The 27921-nt window shown below is 40.3% G+C and overlaps 1 protein-coding gene and 1 non-coding gene across 2 annotated transcripts; both read right to left on the minus strand.

Moving 5' to 3' along the window:
- Positions 1 to 8436: 8436 nt before the first annotated feature.
- On the minus strand, positions 8437 to 8539 carry LOC132541074 (U6 spliceosomal RNA). The gene has a single exon (XR_009552256.1). It is a non-coding gene; the product is annotated as a U6 spliceosomal RNA (small nuclear RNA).
- Positions 8540 to 10260: 1721 nt separating this feature from the next.
- On the minus strand, positions 10261 to 26333 carry MLANA (melan-A). Its single transcript, XM_007536082.2, has 5 exons — positions 26314 to 26333; positions 24198 to 24292; positions 17582 to 17678; positions 12892 to 13005; positions 10261 to 10542 (listed from the first exon to the last, which is right to left on the minus strand). The coding sequence occupies exons 2-5, from the start codon at positions 24272 to 24274 to the stop codon at positions 10474 to 10476; spliced, it is 357 nt and encodes a 118-aa protein (XP_007536144.1). The 5' UTR covers positions 24275 to 24292; positions 26314 to 26333; the 3' UTR covers positions 10261 to 10473.
- Positions 26334 to 27921: the final 1588 nt, after the last annotated feature.

Raw genomic sequence — 27921 nt, forward strand, 5'->3', positions numbered from 1 at the left:
GAGAAGATGCTTGGGATGATTTCAGTGCTCTTGAATAGGCTGATGCTGTCTTTGTAGCCTAACATATGGTCTATCCTTGAGAATGATCCATGTGGATTTGAGTAAAATGTGTATTCCAGTTTCTTGGGATGAATGACTCTGAAAATGTCCAATAGTTCTAGTTTATCTATCTCTTCATTTAGCTCCCTTATGTCTTTACTGATTTTCTTCCTGGATGATCTGTCAAGTTGAGATAGTGGGGTGTTGAAGTCCCCTACTATGATTGTGTTACTGTTAATATATTGCTGTAGCTCTTTCAGTAGAAGTTTGATGTATTTAGATGGCTTCTCATTGGGTGCATAGATATTAATAATTGTTAAGTCCTCTTGATTGACTGATCCTCTGAGCATTAAGTAGTGTCCATTCCTATCTTTTTTAATCTTATCTATTTTAAAGTCTATCATGTCAGATATGAGAATAGCTGTTCCTGCCCTTTTTTGTGGGCCATTGGCTTGAATGATAGTTTTCCATCCTTTCACTTTAAGTCTGTGTTTGTCTTGTTGCGTTAGGTGAGTTTCCTGTAGACAACATATTGTTGGGTTGTGTTTTCTGATCCATCTTCCTACTCTGTGTCTTTTAATAGGTGAATTCAGGCCATTGACATTTATTGATATCAAAGATTGAAGATATTTTAACGCCATTCTTGTAGAGTTTTAGAGTGTTTTGATATATGTTCTATTTGTGGTGGTCTGGTTGTTTATAGGAAACCTTTCAGAACTTCTTTCAAGGCAGGCTTGGTGATGGTTGCTTCCTTCAACTGTTGCTTGTCTGAGAAGGTTTTGATGCTTCCATCTAGTCTGAATGACAATCTAGCAGGATATAGTATTCTTGGCTGAAAGCCTTTCTCATTGAGCACTCGATAGATATCTTGCCATTCTCTTCTGGCCTGTAGTGTTTGTATGGAGAAGTCCGCTGCTAATCTTATGGGTTTTCCTTTGTAGGTGACTCTTTGTTTTTCTCTTGCAGCCTTGAGGATCCTTTCTTTATCCTTATTCCTTTCCAATCTAAGTATGACATGTCTTGGTGTCTTTAGGTCTGGGTTAATTCTGTTTGGGACCCTCTGGGCTTCTTGAATCTTTATGTCTTTGGTGTTGTTTAGACTAGAGAAATTTTCAGCTATTATGGCCTGGAGAATGCTTTCTTCCTCCCCTTCTCTTTCTTCCTCTGGTAAGCCAATAATGCGTATATTGTTTCTTTTGAAGTCATCCCATAGGACTCTGTTGTTGTTTTCAGCATCTCTTAATCTCTTTTTGAGATCTCTTACTTTTTTTAGTTGTCTCTAATTCATCCTCAGTCTTGCTAATTTTGTCTTCAGCCTCATTGATTCTATTCTCTCTGCCCTCTACTGCTTTCTGGAGTTCATCTATTTTGTTGCCCTGCTCTGATACTGTTTTAGCTTGTTCAGCTAGTTGCCTTCTTAGCTCAGCAATTTCAACTTTCAGCTCTCTAATAACCATGCGATTATTGGAATTTTCTTCCATATTCTCATTTGTTGTTCCTGCAGTTCTGATTACAATTTTTTCAAATTCTTTACTCACTCCTGTTATTATTTCTTTAGCTAATGTTTGGATGTTGAACTCGTTGTTTTGTGCTTCGCCCTCTGGAGGACTTTTAGCTGGACTCTTGTCCTGGTTCGAGTCTCCATTATTTTTTCTTGTTGTTTTAACCATTTTATATAAGTTAACAGTTTTGTCAATCCCTGAGTTGGAGTTCAGTGGTGTAAAAGCCTTTTTTTTTTTCCCCTGTAGGCTATGGTAGCCTGAGGGCTTTTAAACTATCAATAGGCTTCTTGGCTTAATCACTCCTGACCAAGAGATAAAGCAGGGTGTGGCAGAGATAATCCAGTGGTTATGCAAAGAGACTTTCACAGCCCTTCAGCTATGCCACCGAGGTATAGGTCTTCTCCTGAGTTTCCCGGTTAGATCTCTGTGCCCTGGTGTCCCTCCCTGTTGCTGCTCCAGATTCTAAGGGTAGTAGCAATGGAGACTCAGAGTTGTACTTGGTGAGTCTCTGGGGAGTCCTTTCCTCCCTTCAGCTGTCCCCTTGTTGGTGGAGCAGACTGGAGGTGGTGTCTCCACTGACAAACTGTCAAACTGTTAGCAGTCAATCTCTCCTTAGGCCCCTCTCTCCTCTCTGTCACCAGCCACGCGTGTTTGTACTCACGGGTGATTTACTGGGTTTCTGTGGTCATTCTAGTCCTGTCTTGTTTCGGTCCGGGTGGTCTTCTTTGGTATTCCTAGTTGATCTGGGAGAGGAGAGGAGAGGAGAGAAAGCGATCTGCTGCTCGTAGCTCCGCCTCCGGAAGTCCACTAGGGAACCTTTCAATGGGGAGGGGATGGGATATGGAACTCTGGTGGTGGGAATTACGGAATTGTATCCCTATCCCATGATCTTGTCAATCATTATTAAATCACTAATAAAAAAAAAAAGTTTAAAGAAATTAGGGATATTCGTGTGGGATGAAGCTAGGAAGTCTATTTTAGGTATATTTTCCAAGGGGTCATGACTTGTAATTTTTGCCTGAGCCTAATAGCTAACATGCAGGTGGATGTAGACTGAAAATATTGAAGGACCCAAGTTTTTTTTTTTAAAGACTTTATTTTTTTATTATCTTTATTTATTGTGTAGAGACAGCCAGAAATTGAGAGAATGAGGGGAGAGAGTCAGAGACACCTGCAGCACTGCTTCACCACTCGCTAAGCTTTCCAACTGCAGGTGGGGACTGGGGGGCTTGAACCTGGGTCCTTGTGCACTGTAACATGTGCGCTCAACCAGGTGTGCCACTACCTGCCCCTGGGACCCAGGTTTTAGCCACCAGTTCTTTTCTAGCTCCTAAATCCAAAATCTTAATAACTTTGAAATTCTGTCTGACCTGGTAAACCTTTATTTTTTCATTTCTTTTTATTATATAGGACAAAATTTTTTTTGAGAAGGGAAAGAAAGAGTGAATGACCTGTAGACCTGCTTCACTGCTCATGAAGCTTCTCCCTGACCCCCACCCACCCCTTAGAGGTGGGGAGCAAACACTTGAACCCTGATCCTTACTCATAGCAACGTGTGCTCAACCTGGTATGCCAACACCTGGCCCCGATTTGGTAAACCTTTAAAATGAAGCCTCTTCCTATTTTTTCTTTCTTTTTTTCTCTTGTTCCTAAAGTCTCTTCAGTTTTCTTCCTTACTTCTCTTTTTTTTTATCTTTATTTTAATTGATTGGATAGAGACAGCCACAAATTGAGAGGGAAGGGGGTGATGGAGAGGGAGAGAGATACCTGCAGCCCTGTGTCACCACTCACAAATCTTTCCCCCTGTAGGTGCAGACCACAGGCTTTGTAACATGTGCGTTCAGCCAAGTGCACCACCACCTGGCCCCTACTTATTGTCTCCAACTTCATTTCAACCTACTCTTGCCTTGTTATTCTCTTACCTTTTAGTTCTAGAAATTTATGACACCTCATAGTCTTTCCAGATGTTCTCTTGGACTTTGCTTCATTTTAAGTCTCATATTACAAAACTCTCCTTGCTATGCCTCAGCTAGCATCATGTTGGTGTAGTTGCTCAAAGACTGAGAATGGAACAGGACTACTTAACAGCTATAATAAAGTCATTTGTATGCATTTAATGCCTGTCATCCTTGAAAAGAGACCTTCTCAGTCATCTTCCTCATCACCCCAGCAACTGGTACACAGAAGATCAACACAAAAGATCAACTTCTTACAATTTAAATTTGAGCGCAGATTTTAGCATAATATTCCATTTTTACTAGAAATTTCAGTTAATGGATTTATCTAATCAAAACCCTTGCCTTCAGTTTAGTAGGTTATGTGGACTTCTGGGATCTTAGTCGAAGAATACAAAGTCAAATCCCTCAGGTCATGCATGTTTAGTGTTAGCATAAAGCATTTCCTAAAGGAATTAGTAAAAGGAAAAGTCACCACAGTGTCACCCAAAATACTTCATGTTACTAGAAGGGTATGTTGTCACACTTAATATAGAATTAGTTTGAATATCTGCAGTATTGTTTCAAATGCTAAATTAAAACAGACAAAAAGAGTATACCTCATTTTTTGAAGTTTGTTAAATATAAGTACTATATTATAAATATTCTGTAATATACTTTTAAAAAAGTATTCCCTTTTGTTGCCCTTGTTTTATTGTAGTTATTGTTGTTATTGATGTCATCATTGTTTGATAGAACAGAGAGAAATGGAGAGATGGGGGGAAGCGGGGGGAGAGAAAGACACCTGAGACTCCCCTGCAGGTAGAGAGCCAGGGGCTTGAACCGGGATCCTTAGGCCAATCCTTGTGCTTTGTGCCACCTGTGCTTAACCCACTGCGCTACTGCCTGACTCCCTGCAATACACTCTTCACTGTTAAGATGTCTGCTTCCATTCCCGGCCTTCGCTTTTATTAGTGTATGTAATAATTTACATCAGTAGTAATAATGGCTATAGTGTGTGCACTGTGATAAGTGAGTAAGTGTACTTGTCACAGTATATATTGACTTAAAGTAAATCTAGGAGTATTTAGTACTAAAAGGTTAAGGAATTTGAATGGGCATCTTAGTCATCCAAAAGTATACTTTACTATAGAGATACCATAGAGATAATACAGTTGACCTTACATCATTCCAGAAGTTGTTTTTGCCTTCACCTTGACTTAAAATCTCATTTTTGCAATAGTGCTGTCATCTCTCCTTTGTATTTTTACTCATTTAACAGACATTACTTTTTACAGTGTGTTACTTAATACTTATTAGGATAACAAGCAAGCTGAAGGGCTCTTGTAGCTTAGAGACAAAATCTGAATGTGAGAAATTTCTAAAGATAACAAGTACAAAGAAATGCTTGAGAATAAAAATGAGTTATACATATAATATGCATCTTTAAAGTATCAACTTAAATTCAGAGTACAGTTATCAATAAATCAGAGGTAAAAATTCTATATGTTTTTTGAGAACCATGTAATATAGGAACAACAGATTTCATCTGTGCCTTTAGTGTGCGTTGTATGCACACATCCACACACACACACCCCAATAGAAAAGTATAACATTTAAAATAAATGTCAAAGGAATAAAGAACTCTTTAGTTTTTATTGTATTGTTTTCTTCTGTTACTTGATAGGACAGCAATAACCAGAAAGGGTTGGGAGACACCTGCAACACTGTTTCAGGATGGGTGTGTTTCACATTCATGCATAAGGCTCATTAAATTACCTTGCAAGATTCTGTGTGTGTGTGTGTGTGTGTGTGTGTGTGTGTGTGTGTGTGTGTATGAGGGTTATATTTGACAATGTATGGAAAACACTTGGTCCGGTGCCTGAGTCACAGTAATGTCTAGTAAATAGTAGCTGCAATCTTTAACACGAGGAGAGACAGGCCAAGTAGGACTTGCCAAGGTGGATCAAACAGGTAATGAGACAAGGACCTGTTACCTGGAAGTAATAGCAGCAGAGGTAAGAGAAGGGAAATATAAGAGCAGAGAAAATGAACAGCAAAAATATTAGCAAAGTGTTATAACTTCTCTATAAGTTTAGTGGTAGACTAATAAAAGTAATAAACTTTTTGGAATGCTGGTGTAGGCTTCACTTTGGTGGGGGGGTTCAATTATTAAGATCAAAAAAATTTTCAAGTATTTATTTCCTTTTGTTGCCCTTGTTTTATTGTTGTAGTTATTATTGTTGTTGATGTCGTCATTGTTGGATAGTACAGAGAGAAATGGAGAGAGGAGGGAAGACAGACACCTGCAGACCTGTTTCACCGTTTGTGAAGCAACTCCGCTGCAGGTGGGGAGCTGGGGACTCCAACCAGGATCCTTACTCCAGTGCTTGTGCTTTGCACCACCTGCGCTTAACCCGCTGCGCTACCACTCAACTACCTAAGATTAAAATTTATTAAGAGGGATGAATGAGTTGGCTTAGTGGGTTAGCACATGCCTTCATGCACGAGACCCCTCTACGTTCAATCCCTGGCATAAGGAGCCAGAGACGACCCGAACTGCCCCTGCGGCTACAGACAGACTATGACCCACACAGTCAACTACTGCCACCTCTCCAGATTCAAAGGATGTCTCGAAACTTTACATCATGCTCAACCTGACGCTGTTGACTGGCTACGGAAGAAGGACAAACGCTAGAAGAAGAAGTGACAGAACAACACAGATTAAGTAGAATTCCATAGATGATGTGTCATGAAAAAATAAAAGTTGACCCAGGAAAGTGACTCAGCTGTAGAAAAACTAACTTGTGAGGTCGTGAGTTTGATCCCCATTTCACATTTTTTAAAAATACTGAGATAAAAGGGAGTCCGGCAGTAGTGCAGCGGGATAAGCGCACGTGGCGTGAAGTACAAGGACCGGTGTAAGGGTCCCGGTTAGAGCCCCAGCTTTCCACCTGCAGGGGAGTCGCTTCATAGGTGGTGAAGCAGGTCTGCAGGTGTCTGTCTTCCCCCTCCCCCCCGCCGCTGTCTTACCCTCCTCTCTCCATTTCTCTCTGTCCTATCTAAAAAAAAAAAAAACACTGAGATAAAGCTGTGTCTTACAGGTTTCTTCTAACAATTAATAGCATTTATTAATGATGTTTATTGCTTTAAATGTCTCACCCTGATAATCTAAAAATGATGGCATAAGATACAGTGAATCATGTAGTTCAATCAAAGTACAGTACTTACTATGGACCTAAATCTAGAGTTATCTACTGAAATGGTCTAATAACCATAATAACTAAAGATTGTAGTCTGGGGGAAGTTGGGCGGTAGCGCAGCTGGTTAAGTGCACATGGCGGCAAAGCGCAACACCAGTGTAAGGATCCTGGTTCAGCCCCGGTCTCCCCACCTGCAGGGACGTCACTTTACAAGCAGTGAAGCAGGTCTGCAGGTGTCTATCTTTCTCTCCCTCTCTCTGTCTTCCCCTACTCTCTCTATTTCCCTCTGTTCTATCCAACGATGACATCAGTAACAATAATAATAACTACAATAATAAAACAAAGACAACAAAAGGAGATAAATATTTTTTAAAAAATTTTTTTAAAGATTGCAGTCTGGGAAGTAGAGCAATAGGTGAAGCATTGGACTCTCAAGCATAACGTTCCAAGTTTGATCCCAGCATGGCATGTGTGAGAGTGCTTTCCCTCTCAGCTTCATGAATAAAAGTTTTGGGTTACAGGGAGCCCCGGACTCTACCAGTGGGGGGCAAGGGGTGGGTAGGTTCACAAGTAGTGAACTGCAGGTGTCTCTTCCTCCTTTCTCCATCTCTATATCTCTTAGTCTCTATCACAAAGAAAGGAGAAAAAGGTCACCTGGAGCAGTCAAGTTATGCAGGCACCAAGCCCCAGCAATAACCCTGATGATATACATATAATATTTCTGAAATAACTACTGAAGTTCATCTAGAGTCTCAAAACTCAGAAATTCTGTTAAAGTTCAAGTAAAGTAAATATAGCATCAATGAAGTGAAAACCAACTGGAAAGAAATTTGTCTAAATTACTTTAAAAGAGAAAATAGGGAGTCAGGTGGTAGTGCAGTGGGTTAAGCACATGTGGTGCAAAGTGCAAGTACCGGTAAGGATACCGGTTCGAGCCCCTAGCTTCCCACCTGCAGAGGTGTCACTTCACAGGTGGTGAAGCAGGTCTGCAGGTGTCTTATCTTTCTCTCCCCCTCTCTGTCTTCCCTTCCTCTCTCCATTTCAACAACAACAACAACAATTAAAAAAAAAGGCAACAAAAGGGAATAAAAAATAAATATTAAAAAAGAAATTAATGTCTAGGAGTTTAAGTTTAAGCCTATGAAGATATGGAGAATTGTGGCTCATACATCAAAGAGACATCTGACTCTCCTTTTGATGAAGAGAGGAACTAACTAAATTTCTGGTGATGGTTTTGTTTAGAATTTACTTGTGGTCAGACTAGACAGATGAAGGGTAGTAAGATCTTTTAGTATTTTGTTGAATAACAATGTTTAATGTGTATGGTAAGTCTTTATTCAATGTTTTTCTCCTTCAGTAAGTATGTTTTGTAAAAAAAAAATGGTAGTGTTGTAGTTATGCTACAATGATATTCTATTTCAGTTTCTTGACTTAGCATTAAGTAAGTCATATAGAAAGTAATTTCTTTCTCTTGCAAGTCTTCTAACTGTGTTAAAAACTTTACTCCAATTCTTGCAAAACCACCCAGACACACACTGGTTGTTTTTTTTTTCCTTCCTCCATAGCCAGGGACTCAAGCCCCTGTTACTTTTTCATTCAGATAAACAGGAGAGGCACTATAGTGACATGACTTGCTCGATGGTCCTAGCACCTCCCCTGTGGTACAGAAGCTCAAATCTGGGCCATGCACATAGCAAAGCGTACGTCCTGTTAGGTGAGCTCTCTCCAGCATTAAATCTGATTTGACAGGATTTTTTTTTTAATATGGAGTGTTTCACAAATTTGCATATCATCCTTACTCACGGACCAAGCTAATCTCCGTATTGTTCCAATTTTATATGTGTGTTGCCAAAGCGAGCACGTGAAAATTTGGTTTTTTAATGAGATTCATAAAATCTTCCAAAGTATTAGTAAAAATAATGTGCTTTCATTGTCTTTCTTTTTTTAATATTTATTCCCTTTTGTTGCCCTTGTTTTATTGTTGTAATTACTATTGTTGTTATTGATGTCATTATTGTTTTGATGTTGTTGGACAGGACAGAGAGAAATAAAGAGAGGAGGGGAAAACGGGGAAGAGAAAGATAGACAACTGCAGACCTGCTTCACTGCCTGTGAAGGGAACCCCCTACAGGTGGGGAGCAGGGGCTCAAACCGGGATCCTTATGCCTGTCCTTGGGCTTTGCGCCATGTGCGCTTAACCTGCTGCACTACCGCCCGACTCCCTTCATTATCCTCTACTTATAGAAAACAATTTTTGTTTAAGATAGTATTATGAATTAAGAATTCCTTATGAGCTGACTAAAAAACATTAGATAATAGTATAAATAATCATAGATGGCACAAGAAGTACAAGGCTGCTATGCAAATGATGATACAGTTTCTGAACTCTGATCCTTTAAGATTTCTCCAGTTTTTTTTTTTTGCCTCTAGGGTTATTGCTGGGGCTCGGTGCCTGCACTACGAATCCACTGCTCCTGATGGCTATTTTTTTTTTAATTTTTTAAAAAATATTTATTTATTTCCTTTTGTTTCTCTTGTTGTTTAAGTATTGTAGTTATTATTGTTGTTGGATAGGACAGAGAGAAATGGAGAAAGGAGGGGAAGACAAAGACGGGACAGAAAGACAGACACCTGCAGACCTGCTTCACCACCTGTGAAGCAACTCCCCTGCAGGTGGGGAGCCTGGGGCTCCAACCGGGATCCTTCCGCCCGTCCTTGCGCTTTGCACCACGTGCGCTTAACCCGCTGTGCTACCGCCCGACTCCCTGGAGGCTATTTTTTTCCCATTTTGTTGCCCTGTTGTTTATCATTGTTGTTGTTATTATTATTGTTGTTATATTGCTGTCGTTGTTGGATAAGACAGAGAGAGGAGAGGAAGACAGGGGGAGAGAAAGATAGACACCTGCAGACCTACTTCACCACCATGAAGCGACACCCCCCCCCCTTGTAGGTGGGGAGCCAGGGGCTCAAACCATCACAGTTCTTCAGCTTTGGGCCATGTGTGTATTTAACCCACTGCGCTACCGCCCAACCCCCCCACCCCCATGCGGTATTTTTGTTAAGAAGCACTTGGGATCCCAAAAAGACTTAAATGGCCATGTGACACTTAAGGCTTCACATCAGCCAAACTAAAATAGCTTTTACTTGTTTAACTTCTCATTACCACCTGGTTTAACCAAATTCTTGTTAACTATCAAATGGGATAGCATTAGAACTGCATTATGTGTACTGGGATGTAGAATCTCTGCAATGCATTGTTTGGTATGATATTTTAGAATACAGAATCATTGCTGATACTTTAAGATCTGATTATGTGATTAAGAATTAGTGGACCAACCAGTGCTTAGTCTAAAACCTATAAAGCTCTCTTTTGTGATCACACTATAGTACGAGCTACTCAGCAACCATTCGATGGCCATTCACGTTGGCCAAGAAATTCCTTTGCCAAGCATCAAAAGTACTAGTTTCTTAGTTGTTATCCACATTTCAAATAAAAAGAGATTGGAAGGTCTCAGAACACCCGGTTGAAGTCTCTCCATCAGAAAACAATGCAATAGGCTTAATCAGCACTATCACTGGCATGGCATGCATTATAGTGTTTATTTTTTTCATTTTAGTACTATTTCCTCACTTAATTAGTGTTTGCCATTTGCCCTACTAAGACCTTAATGCTGCTTATTACTGAAGATATTGTACACTGCTATAGCATTCCAAAGCAAAAGAGAAGTCCAAAATACACTCAGCAAAAGGATGAAAGGAATTGCTTCAGCCTATGTCCAGAGGCACTGCTGGCTCTCATAGTGAGTAAGGTGGTGGCGACTGTTCTGAAGAGACCTTCTCATAGGCTGGTGGAGCATTAGGAACCTGTAACAATGAGAAAGAGAGTGCACATGTTCCTGAGAAAGATGAAATAATATAGTATAATAGTTACACTTTTTAAAAATATTAAGGATTTTATTTACATATTCATGAAGAATGTTAAGTGGAGAGGGGGAAAACCAGATATCACTCTGGCACATGTGCTCCTGCAGGCTGAACTCAGGAACTCATGCTTGACAGTCCAGTGCTTTGGCCATTGTGCCACCTCCTGAACCATGATATTTATACTTTTTATAATCTGGGGTTGGTGGGTGGGGGACATAGTGCTTTGCCTTGTGATATTCTCCTACTACCTGTGAGCAACTTTTTAATCTAGATAAGGACAAAGATGGAGAAAGGGGAGAGGAATGGATATGCTGATTGAGTATATATGTTACAGTGTACAAGGATCTGGGTTCAAGCCCCAGGTCCCCACCTTCAGGGCAAAAGCTTCACAAGTGATGAAGCAGGGCGGCAGGTATCTCTCTGTCTCTCGCCCTCTTTGTCTTCCCCTTCCCGCTCATTTTCCGGCTGGCTCTATCCAATAAATAAATAAAGATAACAATTTTTTTTTAAAAAAAGAGAGAAAAGGGGAGAAATGAGAGGCAAAGAAGAGAGACACCACAGTACCATTCTGTCCCTCATGAAGTATCCCCCCCCCCCACATCTATGCTACACATTTGTGGTATTCCCACGCAGTGATCCATGGCTCAAACCCAGGGTTTTGGGTCATAGGAACATACAAGTTATACTGGGTGAACTATATCCCCACTACCATGTATTTAAATCACTTTTCCTAAATTTATTAAAGAAAAAGCAATGATGGTAAGGCTCTTGAGCATAAGTCAAATTTTCTGGGAGTCTGCCTTCAAAAATGTGACATGTGATTAGACAGAGACAGACACAGAATCAGCCCATGCTGAAACAACTGCGGTCTCTAGTGGAGGGGATGGGGACACAGAACCCTGGTAGTGGGAATGGTGTGGGATTATATCCCTGTCACCTTACATTTTTGTAAATCAGTATTAAACCAGTAGAAAAGCAAATTTGATTTCCAAGCATACGCCAAAATGGACATGATTCCCAGTGGTACTAAGTAAATGCAAAATTGAAATCCTAAAAATGTCCTTCTCCCAACTTTCCCAAGTCTATGATCCGTCTTCGGGTCTGCAGTTATTGCCTAAGTAGCTACTGGAACTTTATCAATTTCTATAACTCTCTGGATTCTTCTATAGGCAGCAGTCACAGACTTTGAGAAGCTTTGTTAAGCACTGCATCTCTTGTGTCAGAATGAAGACTGTGTTCACCCACAGCAGCAGACAAGCTCTCTTTGATTTGATTTGCTCTGGCAACTGTGTCAGGCACTCCTGGATCAAATTCTAATTGCCTTAAGCATTACCAGGTCACCATCACATTGAATCGGAATACCCCCAAATTTATGTTTTTGCTGTGGACTGAAAGGTTTAAGTGTTCACATCTAATTTCCACTCGAGAGATAATCGTTAAATTTCAGTAGTATGTATGTTGAAACATTATTGGGGAAAACAGTAGAATAAAAGGGCTGAGGGTGTCTCCAAATCTCAAATTGTTTTTTTTAACCTGGATTATCACATCAGATCTGTGCATGGCTTAAGAAAATCTCTGTACCTTCCTTGTTTTTATCTTTATTATCTCTTTATTTATCATGAGAAGTATCTATGTTACCATTTTTAGGTGTTTAGGATCAGAAGTATATTCACATTGTCTTTGCATTTTTTAAAATGCTTTTATTTATTATTGAGACAGAAATTGAGAGAGGAGGGGGAGCTTGAGAGGGAAGGAGACAGAGAGACACCTGTAATCCTGCTTCACCACTCATGAAGCTTTCCCTCTGCAGGTGGGGACCAGGGGGCTTGAACCTGGGTCCTTGCACACTGTAAGTGAGAGCTTAACTAGGGGCACCATTACCTGTCCTGCCTTTGCATTTTTAAGTAGTTTAATAATGATTAACAAGATTGTAATATAACAGGGGTATAATTCCATACAGTTGCCAACACCAGAGTTCCATGTCCCCTCCATTGGAAGCTTCCCTATTCTTTATCCCTCTGGGAATATGGACCAAAATTCTTTTGGGGATGCAGAAGGTGGGAGGGCTGGCTTCTATAATTGCTTTTCTCCTGGACATGAATGTTGGCAGATCAATGCGTACCTCCAACCTGTTTCTATCTTTCCCTAGTAGGATAGGGCTCTGGAGGGGTGCAACTTCAATACACATTGGTGAGGGCCTTTGCATTTTTTTTTAATGTGAAGAATTATATTCACTTGAGGTAGAGGCAGTCCTACACAGAAACACCAAGATGAATGATCTTAACGTACCACAGTTTCACTATTGTTTTCTTGAAAAGGCAGTTTGCCATCCTGGTGACCAAGGTGCTCACATGGGTATCTTCCTATCAAGGTACCTTTAGTACCCCCAGGAAAGCTTTTTTCCTGAAATGCAAATTCATGCTAATCAGTGAGTGATAACAAACCTTTGAGTTCATTAATGAAAATGGGAAAAAACCAAACTTTTAAGAATGGGTTTTAATCTTTGCCACTTACTAAGTGTGTGGTCTTAGGCTAGTCACATCACCTCTCTGAATACTAGTTTTATAATTCAAAGACATTCTACTTCTCAGCATTGATCTGAGAATTAACTAAAGGTAAAGCATCTTGTATAATGCACAGCACCCATTAGCCAACAAATATTTTTGAAGAGTAAGAATACGTCTCATAGAATGGGACCAAGTGAGGTTGATCAGAGCTGATAAGCCACAAATTGGTATCATTCATCATGAGGACTAATATGAATAACTTCACAAACATGAAGCACTACTCTTGCCTTCTCTGTAATGACTGTAAAATGGCAAAGTATCTTTTTTTTTTCTGTCAAAGGAGCCTCATGTATGTAGAATTTCACAAATGCTCCAGGATAACTTTTTCAAACAGAAAAGAGGGAGAGAGATGCCACAGCATAGAGCTTCCCCAAGAATCTTGACACTCCCACAGGGTGAGCAAGATAGGCATTCTACCAGATGAGTTATCTCTCTGACACCCCAGCAAAATATCTTAGGCACTATAAATGTATATGTTGTAGTTCTGACCACATCATATTGTAGCAATGTGAAGAATCAGTCTAAATCTAAGCTACTGAGTGTGAAGGTCAGCTTCATTTGGTACCTTGTTAGGTTTGGAGGGTGATGGCTTCTGTATCTAGGACAGAATGGCAGCAATATTTGTATAAGTCACATACTAACATGGGGATTTTTTTTTTTAGGAGTGGTTTACCCTGGTGAGGTGTTGTGTGTGTGTGTGTGTGTGTGTGTGTGTTTTCTTTCCTTTCAAGATGTATTTTTCAGGAATAAAAAGGTAATGTTATACAAAGGAGAATTTTTAGGAGTTCTTAATTCCAACCAAACATCCTGTCATTCTATGACCAATGAAATTAAGAAAGTAGATGTTTCAAAGCTTGATGAAATTTGCTAAGGGTAGAGCAACCTGAATACCCAAAACTTGCAATTCTTTTTTTTTTTAATCATTTATGCCCTTTGACTCTAAAATATAAGTGGAAAATAAAACCATCCATGATTACACAGTGAAGTAATCATACAAGTAAATGCAATATCAAATGCACTACCATGCATATTTTTGCAAAAATTTCTGGGCTTGCTGATTTTCAACATGGCTACAATATATCAATATTAATTTTTAAAATAAATGACAAAAAAATTTAAACTCTAGATGAACCACAAAATTTAAGCACTAGAGGAATCCCAGAAGCCCTCCATATAAATAAATCATTAATCTGAAACTAGAGGGATGAAGGCATGGTAAGCTGAACTTGAACCTTGCTAAATGTTCACATAGGTTGAGTCTATGATATTAAAACTTCACTCGAAAGAGGTTAAGAGAAGAGTACTGGAGCATAAAGGAAGAAAAATCACTGCTTCTTGCCTAGTAGAGTCAAGATGGTAACTGCACTGTTAGGAAAGGTACCAACAGAATGAGTTTATATAGTTTTTATCTCCTTGAAAGACTAAATAGTTGTGATATTTTTGGTATACAAATAGAATTAAAATAGAAGTGTAAGTTATATGCATTAAATAAAATCTGATATTGATCATGTTTCACATTGTCAGGGTATAGAGTTGAGCAAGTGATGTTAAAATGGCAGAAGTCAATGGCAGAACATGAGGCTAAATACTGACACCATACAATTGGGTATGTATTACCTGCCAAGCAACATGGTAGGCACTAGATGTATAAAGATGAACAGGAAATATTTTCTGTCCCAGCTCATAACTGGCAAAAAGGAAAAGAGAAGAGGGGGTCCGGTGGTAGTGCAGCAGGTTAAGCACACATGGTGCAAAGTGCAAGGACTGGCAAAGGATCCTGGTTCGAGCCCCCAGCTCCCCACCTGCAGGGGAGTCACTTCACAGGCGGTGAAGCAGGTCTGCATGTGTCTATCTTTTTCTCCCCCTGTCTTCTCCTCCTCTCTCCATTTCTCTCTGTTCTATCCAACAATGATATCAACAACAATAATAATAACTACAACAACAAAAACAAGGGCAACAAAAGGAAATAAATAAATATAAAAAAATTAAAAAAGAAAAGAAAAAGAGAAAAAGCAAAAAGTGAATAGCCAATGTCATAATGGCAAATAGAGTTCTGTGGCAGAGAGTAAAGTCCCTCCCCAACTAACATGTTGAGTAAGCCACGGTGAAGGATCTTATGAGCAAGAGTCCCATCCCTAACCTCCTAACCCTGCTGTCCTATAGTCCTTGGTGTTAGTCCTGTTCATTTTCAGCAACTTTTCCTTCTCATTGAATGTCTGCACACTGGAGGATTTCAGCTTGGCCAGTGTGTCAGTCCCCAAACTTGCCTACCTTTCATGGTTTGCATTTGACATATTCTGGCAGGATGGACATTGGGAAAATCAATACATAAGACTATCCACACTTCCTGGCAAAAATAATTCAAATGTGTAGCTCCATTCCTCCCTCTACATTAGCCCTTCCTTCCCTCAGAAAATCTTTTCTTCTGAATGATATGCTTGCTATATAAGGAATGGGACTATCTTCTTCTTTTTTTTTTTTTTTAACAGTTCAAAGAACTATTTGTTTCTATATAAGTCTCACAAGCACTTATGAATGATTTCCTTGAAGTAGATACTTACAGTATAGAAATTATGACTATTCATTGCTTTCCAAAATGAAGCTCAAATTTTTTAACCTGGCACCCAGACACTTCCATGATTATGTTTTATCTTTTTTTTTTTTAAGTCCCAAACTTATTCACTTGTTATTACCTTTTTTTCACAGGAAGACTTTCGTTTTCCTCATGGGTATCCTATACTTAATTGCTTTCATACTATATATTTCTTATACCTACCATTTCTACCTGCTATGGTTAAGTTTTTTTTTTGTTATTCTTCAAAGTTGAGTTATATTATCACTTCTTCCATTCAATTTTCCCTCTTCTGTGTGAATTAGGAATGGGACTTTCGAACCTCTTGGGAAAAGATAATTTAAAAAAAATTTTATTGGTGATTTAAGATAATTTTTCCATTATGTATCAACCTCAGAGAGAGAACTGTCAGCTCTCTTTTTGTTTCATTGTTCATGTTGGAAAATGCCTTTGGATGATTAAGTGCTGAAGTGCTATACCACCTGGGTTTGAAGCAGAGTTCTGAAACATATGTTCTTTTTTTTCTCATCATTCCATTGTGATACTAAGAGACTTCAGAAGCTTAATGAAAAATAAACGCTTATGTTGTTGTTATAGAAAAAAAAATTTAAATAATGCAGGCTTATTTGTTATTTATTTATAGCATAGAGGCAGAGATAAATCAAGAGGGAAGGGGGATATAGAGAGGGAGATAAAAATAAAAGAGACACTTGCAGCACTGTTTTCTTACTTGAAAAGCTTCCTTCTGTAGGTAGAGACTAAGGACTTGAGTCCAGGTACATTGTAACACATGAGTCAAACTGGGTGAGAGAATTGGTTGATATTTCTTATTCATTGAAGATCCCACTGCCAGAAGACTGTACTGTGTCATTATGTTGACCTCTTACTCAAAGGAGGATGGAGCCAGCTTAAAAAAATATATTGGTACTCTGTGTCACTGAGGAGTGAATGGTTTCCTCATGGCTATGGCTGGACGAGCCCTAGGTATGCTGGGGTTCTTATAATAACAGAATTAAAAGAGTTTGGAATTCCAGGCAAACTGAGGGAAGAGGTGAGAGGAACTGGCTGCTACTGAAGTGACAGAACCTACAGTAAGCTGGAAAGATTGTAAGAGCTGGAGTGTCTAATATGCTGCTGTTTGCCGTACAAAACAGAAAGACAGACAGCTAGAAGGGCATAAAGAAAAGAAAAGAAGAGAAAAGAAAAGAAAAGAAAAGGAGAAGAAAAGAGAAGAGAAGAGAAGAAAAGAAAAGGGAAGAGAAGAGAAGAAAAGGGAAGAGAAGAGAAGAGAAGAGAAGAGAAGAGGAGAAAAAAGAAAAGAAAAGGAGTCAGGTGGTAGCGCAGCGGGTTAAGCGCAGGTGGCACAAAGAGCAAGGACCGGCGTAAGGATCCTGGTTCGAGCCCCTGGCTCCCCACCTGCAGGGGAGTCGCTTCACAGGCAGTGAAGCAGGTCTGCAAGTGTCTATTTTTCTCCCTCTCTCTGTTTTCCCCTCCTCTCTCCACTTCTCTCTGTCCTATCTAACAATGATGACATCAATAACAGCAGCAATAACTACAACAATAAAAAACAAGGGCAAGAAAAGAGAAAAAAATATTTTAAAAGATGAAAAAATAATAATAATAGAAAGAAAGAAAAGAAAAGAGAAAAGAAGGAAGGAAGGAAAAAAGGAAGGACAGAAGGAAGGAAGAAAGAAAGGGAAAAGAAAGAGAGAAAGAAAGGAGCTTATCAGAAGCAAGACATAATGATGACAATGTTATCCTATTCCCTGGAAGGTCAGAGAAAGAAAGGGAAAGTGAATCCTGAGTCTGCTGGGATCCCAAGATGGGGAAGTCAACCAACCTTCAAGCTTCTGTATCCGCTTCGTCTTCTCCAATACCAGCAACTTATGAGCAGTAAAATTCCCAGAATCACTATCAGGATGCCAATTCCTGCAGCCCTGACCCAAGAGAGAGACAAATTCATCTTGGCACAGACACTTTGTTCCAGATTGTAATAAAATGTGTGTCAGTCTTCTTTTTTCTGGGCTTTCACAGCCTGGAGTAGCCTTTCCAGTCCCCAACTAGCTTCCCAACCTTGTCATACTTGGCACCATCACACTTCTAGCACCTGTATCAGAAGAGAGGATCTTCTCTGGATGGTTCTCAGACACATAACCACAGAAGCAGTGCCAGCTGACATGGCCCAAACTCCCAGGTACAATACATGCTATGGCACCTGTGACTCTTACGTGAATGATGCTTTTATTGGAATTTAATTATCTTTTCTTTTCATTGTGACTGATTTTCTATATGCATTAGTTATCACCATTAACAGCCTTCTTTAAAATTTTTTCTATTTTAATGATAAAGAGAGATAGAGATAGAGAGCAAGAGAGAGACTGAGACCAGAGCACTGCTCAATTCTGGCTTATGGTGGGACTGGGGACTGAACCTGGGACTCTGGACCTTGAGAGCCTGTTTGGAGGTTCTAGCAGGGGAGTGCAACTCGTGTACCCTCCAGAGGAAGGGGACACCCATCTAGTCAGCCAGATCAGCCAAATCAACCCTTGCGATCAATGGGGTGACAGATGTCGCAGCCAGATCACATCCAGAACCTGGGATTTTAGGAGCCTCACATATGAAAGTCTTTTGCAGAACCATTATGCTGTTTCTCCAGCCCCACAACAGCCTTCTAAGGTAGGTACAATCCCCAATTCCCACTTCACAGACAAGAAAAGTAATGCAAAGTTTGAATGCCTTACCGATGGTCATGCAGACTTAGCGAGACAGGACTAGAATTTGAACATGACTCTGCCTCACTTGTGCTTGAGTCCTCTGTGTTCAAAACTACCTCCTTTCTTCTCTCCAGTTTTTCCCTGAGTTACCCATCTTAGTATGATTAAGATCATACTGGGTTTCCTGATAAAGCAGGCATGTAATGCCAATCAGTGCCTATCTATTTCTTCTAGAAAAAGAGCTTTCAGAGGACCTTTGGGGTTTGGGTTTGCTAGCTTTACAGTTTGTATTCTTGGTGCCTACAAGGAGCCAGCCACATAGATGGTTCAAGAAATATGTCTTAGATTTTTATTATTATTTTTTTTACAAGATCAATGCTCAAGTCTGACTTATGGTGGTGCAGAGAATGAGCTGGGGACTTTGGAGACCCAGGTATGAAAGCCTTTTGTATAACCATTATATTACCTGTCTGGCACTCAATAAATATTTCTTGAAGATGGATGGAGTAATAATGGAAGTATGGACAGTTGTACATATTGCCAAAAACTGAATTATATATGCTTACAAATTCACGTCCTCTTGCCTATAACACTAGTGCTTCTAGAAATGAATCAGTCAATTAATGTCTTAACTTTTAAAAATTTGGAGTTGCTTATTATTTTTCATTTGATAGGACAGGGAGAAATTGGGGAGGAGGGTAAATAAAGCTGGAGAGAAAAAGAGAAACACTTGCAGCATTACTTCATTGCTAATGAAGCTTCCCCCTTGCATATGGGGACTGGGGTTTTGAACCCTGCTCCTTGTGCATTGTAACATGCACACTCAATCAGGTGCACCATCACCCAGCCCCTGTTCTTTAACTTTTTACAAGTATGTGAATTTGTAGCATATTGCTACTTTTGCTACATATGCTACATTTGTAGCATATAGCACAACCAATTTATCTCTCTCTTCGCATTTGCAATTTAAACTAATGACAAAGATACCATTGATAAAGAGTCATTTCATTGGCCTAACAACTTAATTCTATACTACTTTAACTTTTGTTTTGTTTTGTTTTCAAAAACAAAACAAAAGTTATTGCTGGGGCTCAGTGCCTACACTATGAATCCCTGCACCTGGAGGCCATTTTCCCCATTTTGTTGCCCTTGTTGTTGTCGTTATTGATATTGTTGCCACAGATATTGTTGTTGTTAGATAGGACAGAGAGAAATCGAGAGAGGAGAGAAGACAGAGAGAGAGAGAAAGATAGACACCTGCAGACCTGCTTCACCATGTGTGAAGTGATTCCCCTGCAGGTGGGGAGCAGGGGGCTCCAACTGGAATTCTTATGCCAGCCCTTGAGCTTTGCGCCCTGTGTGCTTAACCCACTGAGCTACCACTGGACCCCCACTACTTTAACTTTTTGAGGTTGATTAGAGTACTAATGGGAAAGAGAATAGGATGTGGATGAGGATAGAGTGAAAGTAAATGGAGAGGAGAAAGTGGGAGTTTAGTCTTAAGGCTTGGAGCTGACATTTTCTTACTGAAAGGCTAGACGTAGGATGTATGTTAATTAGAGGTCCCTAGGACTATAACTGTGGCACAGAAATGCCCATGTGTCTACTCAGCTAGTCAAGCTTTTTCCTGACCTCTGTTGTCTCCAGAAATCTACTGTTAAAGTTACCAACAACTGGGCCAGATGGTTCAGTGCTTGCTGCTGTCTCTAATCTCACTGAGTAGGTAGAAGAGACATCTCATGATGAAGCTGGGAGTAGTCTTGGAGATGTTTACGTAAGGACGCTAACCACTCCAGCCTATCTGACTGCTAAGCCAGAAAGACCAGCAGACATATGGAGTCAGGCACTTATTTAGTAAGCACCTCCTGCTGGCCAGGCATGGATTACTAAAGGAAATAGTATAGGACCTCAACCCTAGGGAGGTATCTGAGCTGAAGCTAAAGCAATGATGTGGTTTTGTTTACTGAAAAAGTTCAACTCAATAGCAAGATTTAGTCTGGGCATCTGAACTTTACTCTTGGGCCCTGTGTCCTTTGGCCCATGGGAAGCAAGCATTCACACAAATGCCTTGGAAATAGGGCCTGGGCTGTTGTGGGATTATGTGAAAGCATGGTAGAGCATAGGGGAACTCCCCCATCCTTGAGATGGAGGTCTGAAAAGACATCCCCACCTGTCAGTCTCTCCCTTTCAGGGATAGAACTTGGCAGGAAACGCTTTTCCTGACTCAGCTTCCTCTTACCAGCCTCCCAGATTTCACAGAGGCCTGCAACTTCTAACACTTAACTCATTCCTCTGCTGCAAACCAAATGGTTGCCTTCTTGAATACTCCTCACACTGCCTTGCCAGTAACATAACAATGAGATTTCCACACACCCCACCTCACGGTTCTTTGATCATCATGGCTTACATCAATACTCTGCCATTCTCTGCTTTATCTCAGTCTACTGGATTAACAACCATGTCTTTCCTAACACCTTTATATAATTAACATTTCTTGCCTTATGGTTTTGACCTTTTTGTATCTCATCAATTCCGGTCACTCCTTAGCTCTCCCCACCATAGGGGTACTGGCCTATTGAAAGCCTGTGATTACAGACATAAGTGAAAAATGCTCTTTGTTCCACCTTGCTATAAAAGCCTTGGCCTTCTCTAAATAAAGTTGGGAGTTCATACCTGAATTTCTCCTGGCTGTTTCCTTCTGTGTTTGTGACCCCTTGAGTCCTTGACGGGAAAGCCAGCAGCTACCTCGGGTTGTGAGGCCACCCACGTGAGCACCAGCAGGCTGTGCTTTTCTTGTCTAGTTAGTCAGTTAGCTAACATCTACCTGATCTTTTGTCTGTCTGTTTGTTTATATCACTACATGATCAAAGTGGAGGATGCTGAATCTTTTATCAGTGACTCACTAAAAAAAAGATTGCCCAGAGCTGGGTGAACTATGGGAGGCTGAGCAGCCACAAGCGAATCAAGGTCTGAGTGAGACTTCTCCTGAGTGAGACTCTCCTCTATTATAGCCTCTCAATTCACTTGTATCTCATGTTCTGAGGTAGCAAGCCTATCCTGTTCATCTGCAAAGGGGACTAGAGAACCAGGTCTGCTTTAGTTAGAGATCATGAAGAAGAAACCCAACAGACTCGTCAGCATCACCACCACCTAAATGACTGTTCTCCTGATGTTTTCCAAGCACCATACTAGGAACCCCACATACGACATTTATCTTATCCTAAAGATAATCCCATAAGGAGGTATGATGCCCACTTTATAGCTACTAACCCATCGACTTTTAGCTAGCAAAATACTTAGGGCTGTACAACTGGTAAGTGGAAAAATCAGCATTCCTAGCAACCAGCAAGTGAGCATTAGAATTGGGCCAGGTTCAGACCTCCCACCTCCTGAGGCTGTTGCCTTTATGGACAATCACCCTCTCCTGAGAGGAAGTTGTAACTAGAAACATTTAGTGTGTTCTCGTGACTGAAGGCAGCTGATTCAGCTTCTGGCATGCCTGTTCATCCACCAGGTCTGTGTTTCTCCTCTTGGGCATCTTGACACAAGTAGGGCTCTATTCCAGCTTATTACACACAGTCACATTACACTCACACACCAAGCGGCTGACTGAGAGTAGAAAATGCCAGGATGTGCTAGGCTCACCAGAACAACCCACCACTCAGTTGAGCAGGGCTCTTCACACACACACACACACACACACACACACACACACACACACACACACACACACACACACTGTCTGCAGTGGAATCTGTCCCCTGGCATGCATGTTCAAGTGACGAATATGTACCCTCTTTCACTCCAGACCTAATGCATCAGTCTCTTGGATGGTAGGTAGTGCCTAGGAAACTGCATTTGCACAAGCCCGATGGGTGAACTCAGTTGAGAGCACCTCCTTTTGCCTCAGGTTTCACAGAGATTGAGTCTGCCAGTCTCTTTCCCAAAGAGTAGTGTTTTTTGCCCTTGGGACATTCTATGGGTTTTCTCCACTTCTATGCCCAACTGACCATGGAGAGATGTTTGAGAATTCTGCTATGGTCTCCTGGGAAATTGCTTGCTGTTAGCAGGCCAGGCTAGCGTCCCGGTGGTAGACAGAGACAGAGACTCGGGGACACACGGCTGGGCTGAGAAGCTGCAGTTTAATCTTTATTCACGAACAGGGAAATCACCACACCATGTGCTTCCCCATCATTCTCCTTCTGTGGCTGCTGCTGGGACTCTGGGCATCCTTAGCATATACGGGGTGGGGAGAAAGCGGTCGCGAAACTAGCAAGGGCCAAACCAATTCTCCTGGCGGGGGGGGGGGGGGGGGGGGTGAGACCAAAACCAATGTGAAGCATACAACAATTGCTCTCAGCCTGAATTCTTCCTTAGTGTCTCTTATGGGTCCTTTTGTCCTGTGATATTAGTAAAGATTTTTGTTCAGTTATTTTGAAAGACAGAGCGGATTTATAGGAGTTCTGAACAAACCACTCTTGAGATAAAAATCTGGTTTTGTTGTTTGTCCTGTCAGTCTCCACTCAGAGAGTGGACCCGCCCCCCCACCACATCCTCGACACTCAAGTGAAGTGTTAGAGTGTGACCTATAGCATGTGCCCCTATTGTAGCACTTCAACACCTCCGAAATTATTCTGGTGCCTGACTTTCCCACCACATTGTAAAATGGTTCAAAAACTAAAATGACATATTTGCCTAACAGAACTTGGAAACACTTAGTTGTGTATAATAAATATTGATTTTTAATTAATTCATGTTTTTGAGCAGGGCATTATTCAGCTCTTTCAGTGGTACCAGGGATTGAACCCAAGACCTCTCACATCTGAATCCTTTGTGCTGCTGTTATTTTCCCAGCCAAAATTTTAATTAATAACACTGTTTTGTTTTTGTTTCTTGGTACCAGAGCACTACTCAACTCTGGCTTTATGGTAGTGTGGGGGATTGAACCTGGGACTTTGGAGCCTCAGGCATGAGAGTCTCTTTGTATAACCATTATGCTATCACCCCCCCATTAATAACACTGCTTACCAGGATATAATAATTGTGCAAAGATGATGAAGAGTATTTTCACTCTAGAGTCAGTTTGCAGGAGGACTCACTCATACCTGCCCTTCAGGCTCTCAGGCAAGTAGATAGAAACTAAAGTTTTATCTGCAAACCACCTCCAGTGGACACTAGAGTTGACAGGACACGTCTTGGGAAAAGAGGCATCTTGCTCCTACAAATATTTTTTTCAGCCTTGGAGTCTACAGCAAAGGCCTGGTGGCCAAGAATGCAGACAAAATTGGCAAGAGTAAGTCTTTTTAAAATTTAATTAATTTATTTATTTTGTAGTTGAGCTTTGTGCATGTATAATTTCACTGCTCCTTAGTTTTTTGTTTCATTTGTCTTTAATTCAGATAGAGACAGAGGGAAAGACTTCATAGGATCAGAATTTACCCTACTGTCATGACAAAGCAGGTACTCTTGCCTGTGAGTATCTCTTTGGCTCAAAATCATACTTTCTTTTCCTTTTTTTTTTTTTTTTTTTTACCATTCCTGTCACCCTGTTTGACCTCAGCGAAGCTGGCATAAACCTGTGCAGGACAACAGAATTACTGACACTTCACTTTGTTGTCTGATTTTCACTCTCTGGATCAATGAATGCTGGAGAGATTAATGCACAGGCACGTGCCAGTGGAAGTCAGCAGGCTGTGTGAGCAAACAGCAAACTGAACTCCCCCCATCTTGTTTTGAACTTACTGTTCGATAGTGATGTGGGTGTGTCCTTGTCCATTTCTGGAGTAGCCATAGACTGAGTGAGCCTCTTCTCTAGACATCTTGTGGGCTCAGGACACCTAAGAGCAGGGCATACAGGCATGATTTAAGCATCCAGAGCATCGTAAAGACCCACAAAGTCATACTCATCAGGTGACCAATAATGATAGTTATCCCTCTGGTTTCTCTCTGTGATGGGATTTGTGCCTATAACATTCATTGATAGCAAAAGCTCTTTATTTATTTATTTTTCTTTTCTTTTGCAAAAGCTCTTTAAATTGGTGTCCAACCCCTTCCACCAAGTGACCTTAAAAGTGAAAGAAACTCTCTCTCTCTCTCTCTCTCTCTCTCTCTCTCTCTCTCTCTCTATATATATATATATATATATATATATATATATGAAGAAACACTTGCCACTTGAATTATTACTTGAGGAAAAAATGTTCTTTATTTGCCATCATTTTGACTCTCTACCATGAACTTATACAGAAACAAACAAAAACATTTTTATTCATTTATTTGTTTCCCTGGGTCAAGACAGTTTTAATAAATGGAGAGGATTTATGTCTCTCTAAATGTATTTTTTTTTACAATTCCTAGACAAATAGAAAACTATAATGACTAATGTATATTTGTGGCCAATTAGAGTATTCTCCAAACCCACTTAAAAAAAAGATGATTTAATTTTAGTTATTTTGATAGGACAGAGAGATTGATAAGGGAAGGGAGATACAGAGGGAAAGAAAAAGAGAGACACCTGCAACAGTGCTTCACCATTTGTGAAACTTCCCCTCTGAAAATGGGGGCCAGGGGCTTGAACCTGGGTCCTTGAGTGTAGTAGCATGTACTTTCTAACAGATGCACCACTGAATGGCCCCCCAAAACCCACTTTTTAATAAGGAAACCTCCCTATTCATATGTCTGGGTTTGTTCATGTTCCCACCACCACAAATAAGTAGAAGAAGCCCATGACCTGACTTTATCTTACATTTTGTTTTTTCTTCCACCAAAATTACTTTCTGCTTCTAGCTCCCTCAAGTCTCATGACTGTGATCTGAAAAACAGATATGTGTATGTTACCGGTATTATAGATGCAGGTATAATCTAAATAATGTAAACAAAAAGTTCATGAACTACAATGGTCATGACTACGGTATGCTCATTAAAAGCCAAGAGGGAGATTTCTCTCCTAGGTGTTTTATATTTTTCTCTCCTATTATTATTCTCATGAATTTGAAAGACCTGATCCCCACAGAGTTATGTTAATGAGCACTGTTTATAACAGTAGGAAAGCAGAGTGGGGAATTCACTTGGTGAACTCTTTCCATTAGGGTATTTCATATGTAATTTGTCCTTCCCAGGTGTAAAAAAAAAAATTACAGTTAATCGGTTTAGGTGAACCATGTGGGAGTGAACCCTGTACTCAAAGTTATAGGTGTGAAACAATTAATTCTGCATTCTGTTGTTTTTGTAAATCTATACCTCCAGACTAGAGCCTTGGCAAATGGTGGGGGAATAGTAAACATTCCCCATCCCACCCAAACCAAGACAGTGATTCTTCAAGGAATAGGATGACAATGCTGTCCACAAATTGTCAGCCTGAATAATTGCTTCTTGGGAGCCAGGTGGTGGTGCATCTGGATAAGCACACACATCACAGTGTGTACGGACCCAGATTCAAGCCCATGATCTCTCACCTGCAGAGGGAAGGCTTCACAAGGGGTAAAGCAGGGATACAGGTGTCTCTCTGTCTCTGTCCCCCTCAACTACCCCCCCCTAAATATTTCTGTCTCTATCTAGTAAATAAGTAAATATGTAAAATATAAAAAATATGCTCAGTCAGATTAAAATAATAATAATAATAATAATAATAATAATTGCTTCTCCTGTCTCCTGATACTCGTTTCTTTCCTTGGCAGTCTAGAGAGAGGATCTAAGAAGTGATTTTGTAAATTTCCTGAAGCTGGGAAACTACAAGTGTTGGAAAGAAGTGCTGCTGACAGTCAAGTACTGGGTAAGCAATGAGGAGTCCACTAGAACCTTCCAAATTCTGTTCTGAAAAAACAAGACTATAACTATAGGTGAAGGGCAACACACTTACCTTCCTAGATGGAATTGTCCTCTGTCTCTTGGTAGCTCTTAATGTCTGGCTCTTAATCTCTCCCTTTCTTTTATTTCTCATCTTGAGTCCCATGCTAGTCACGAGTTTAGATTTCTGATGGGGTCCTCTGTGATTGCTTAATCAGCATGAAAGAAACCAACTGCATTCCTCCTTTCAAAAAGTCACAGCTCACTGTGGCCTCTATTTTCCCCAACCCCAAAGCTTTTTTTCAGGGGAAGCCATTTTTTTTAATGCTGTTACCTCCTCCATAAGATAGATAAAATATAGGTTATCCAACTGTATTTGGATTTCTAGTAAACAGTGAATCATTTTTAGTGTATTTGTTCCATGTGATGATTTTTTGTTTAATTATGTTCCACTTTCTATATGGACCATATCTATATGAAAAGAAAAATTGCTGTTTATTTGAAATTCAAAATTAACTGAGTGTCCACCTACTAATATGTCCTCCCCTATTAAACAGTTGAAGAGTGTTTAAGCTCAAACCGAGAGGTCATCTACTCCTACTACCTTAAATCAAGAAAAGGAGACAGAAAATAGTACCCGAACGTCTAAAGCTGAGCTCCTTGGTTTCTTTGTGACAGCCTTGGTGATAAAAGTCCACAGGAAAGAAATTATCTCTTGAATGTAGGATATTTGACCTGAGAATCTAAGTAAAAACTGGGGTTAATTCAATCTAACATCACTAATCTCACACATGAGAGCCCAATGTGCATAGCCCTGGGCATTTCAGGACAGAAATGTTGCAATTCCAACATCACTAACTGTCTATAACCATTGTTGACAAACAAATCAGAACACCCATCAGAACTGATGAGTGTTACAATTCTCATCAACTAAGGACTTGGATTTGAATGACCACTAAGATCCCTTTTTCCATCTGGTGCATGATGGTGGAAAAAGCCCAAATTGGGGCTAAGAGTGTTTTACCTATTACAAGGAGATGAGGAAATGTACCTATGTGTGAACAGCTAAACTGTAAACAATTACCCCCTCCAATAAAATGATAAAGGGGAAAAAGATTCCTTTCTCTACAGCATTCAAAGGCCCCATTTATTCCAGATCCTAAGACTTCCCAGTTTCTACTTTTAAAAAAATATTTATTCCCTTTTGTTGCCCTTGTTTTTTTTTAAATTATTATTTATTTTATTTTATTTTATTTTATTTAAGAAAGGATTAATTAACAAAACCATAGGGTAGGAGGGGTACAACTCCACACAATTATAGCAATTATTACTGTTGTTATTTATGTCATTGTTGTTGGATAGGACAGAGAGAAATGGAGAGAGGAGGGGAATACAGAGAAGGGGAGAGAAAGACACCTGCAGACTTGCTTCACTGCCTGTGAAGTGACTCCCCTGCAGGTGGGGAGCCAGGGCTGGAGCCGGGGATTTGAACTGGGATCAAACTCTGGTCCTTGCATTTTGGCACCACATGCACTTAACCCGCTGTGCTACCACCCAACTCCCCCAGTTTCTACTTTGAAATGCCCTGTATGAGGACATTAGCAACTTACTGGATAATGGAGAAGCATATTTGCATATGGTAAGGAGGAACCCAAAGACAAAGTGTAAGATAGATGGTCCT

This window comes from Erinaceus europaeus, chromosome 10 (assembly GCF_950295315.1).
Source record: "Erinaceus europaeus chromosome 10, mEriEur2.1, whole genome shotgun sequence".
In the NCBI taxonomy this organism is placed as follows: domain Eukaryota; kingdom Metazoa; phylum Chordata; class Mammalia; order Eulipotyphla; family Erinaceidae; genus Erinaceus; species Erinaceus europaeus.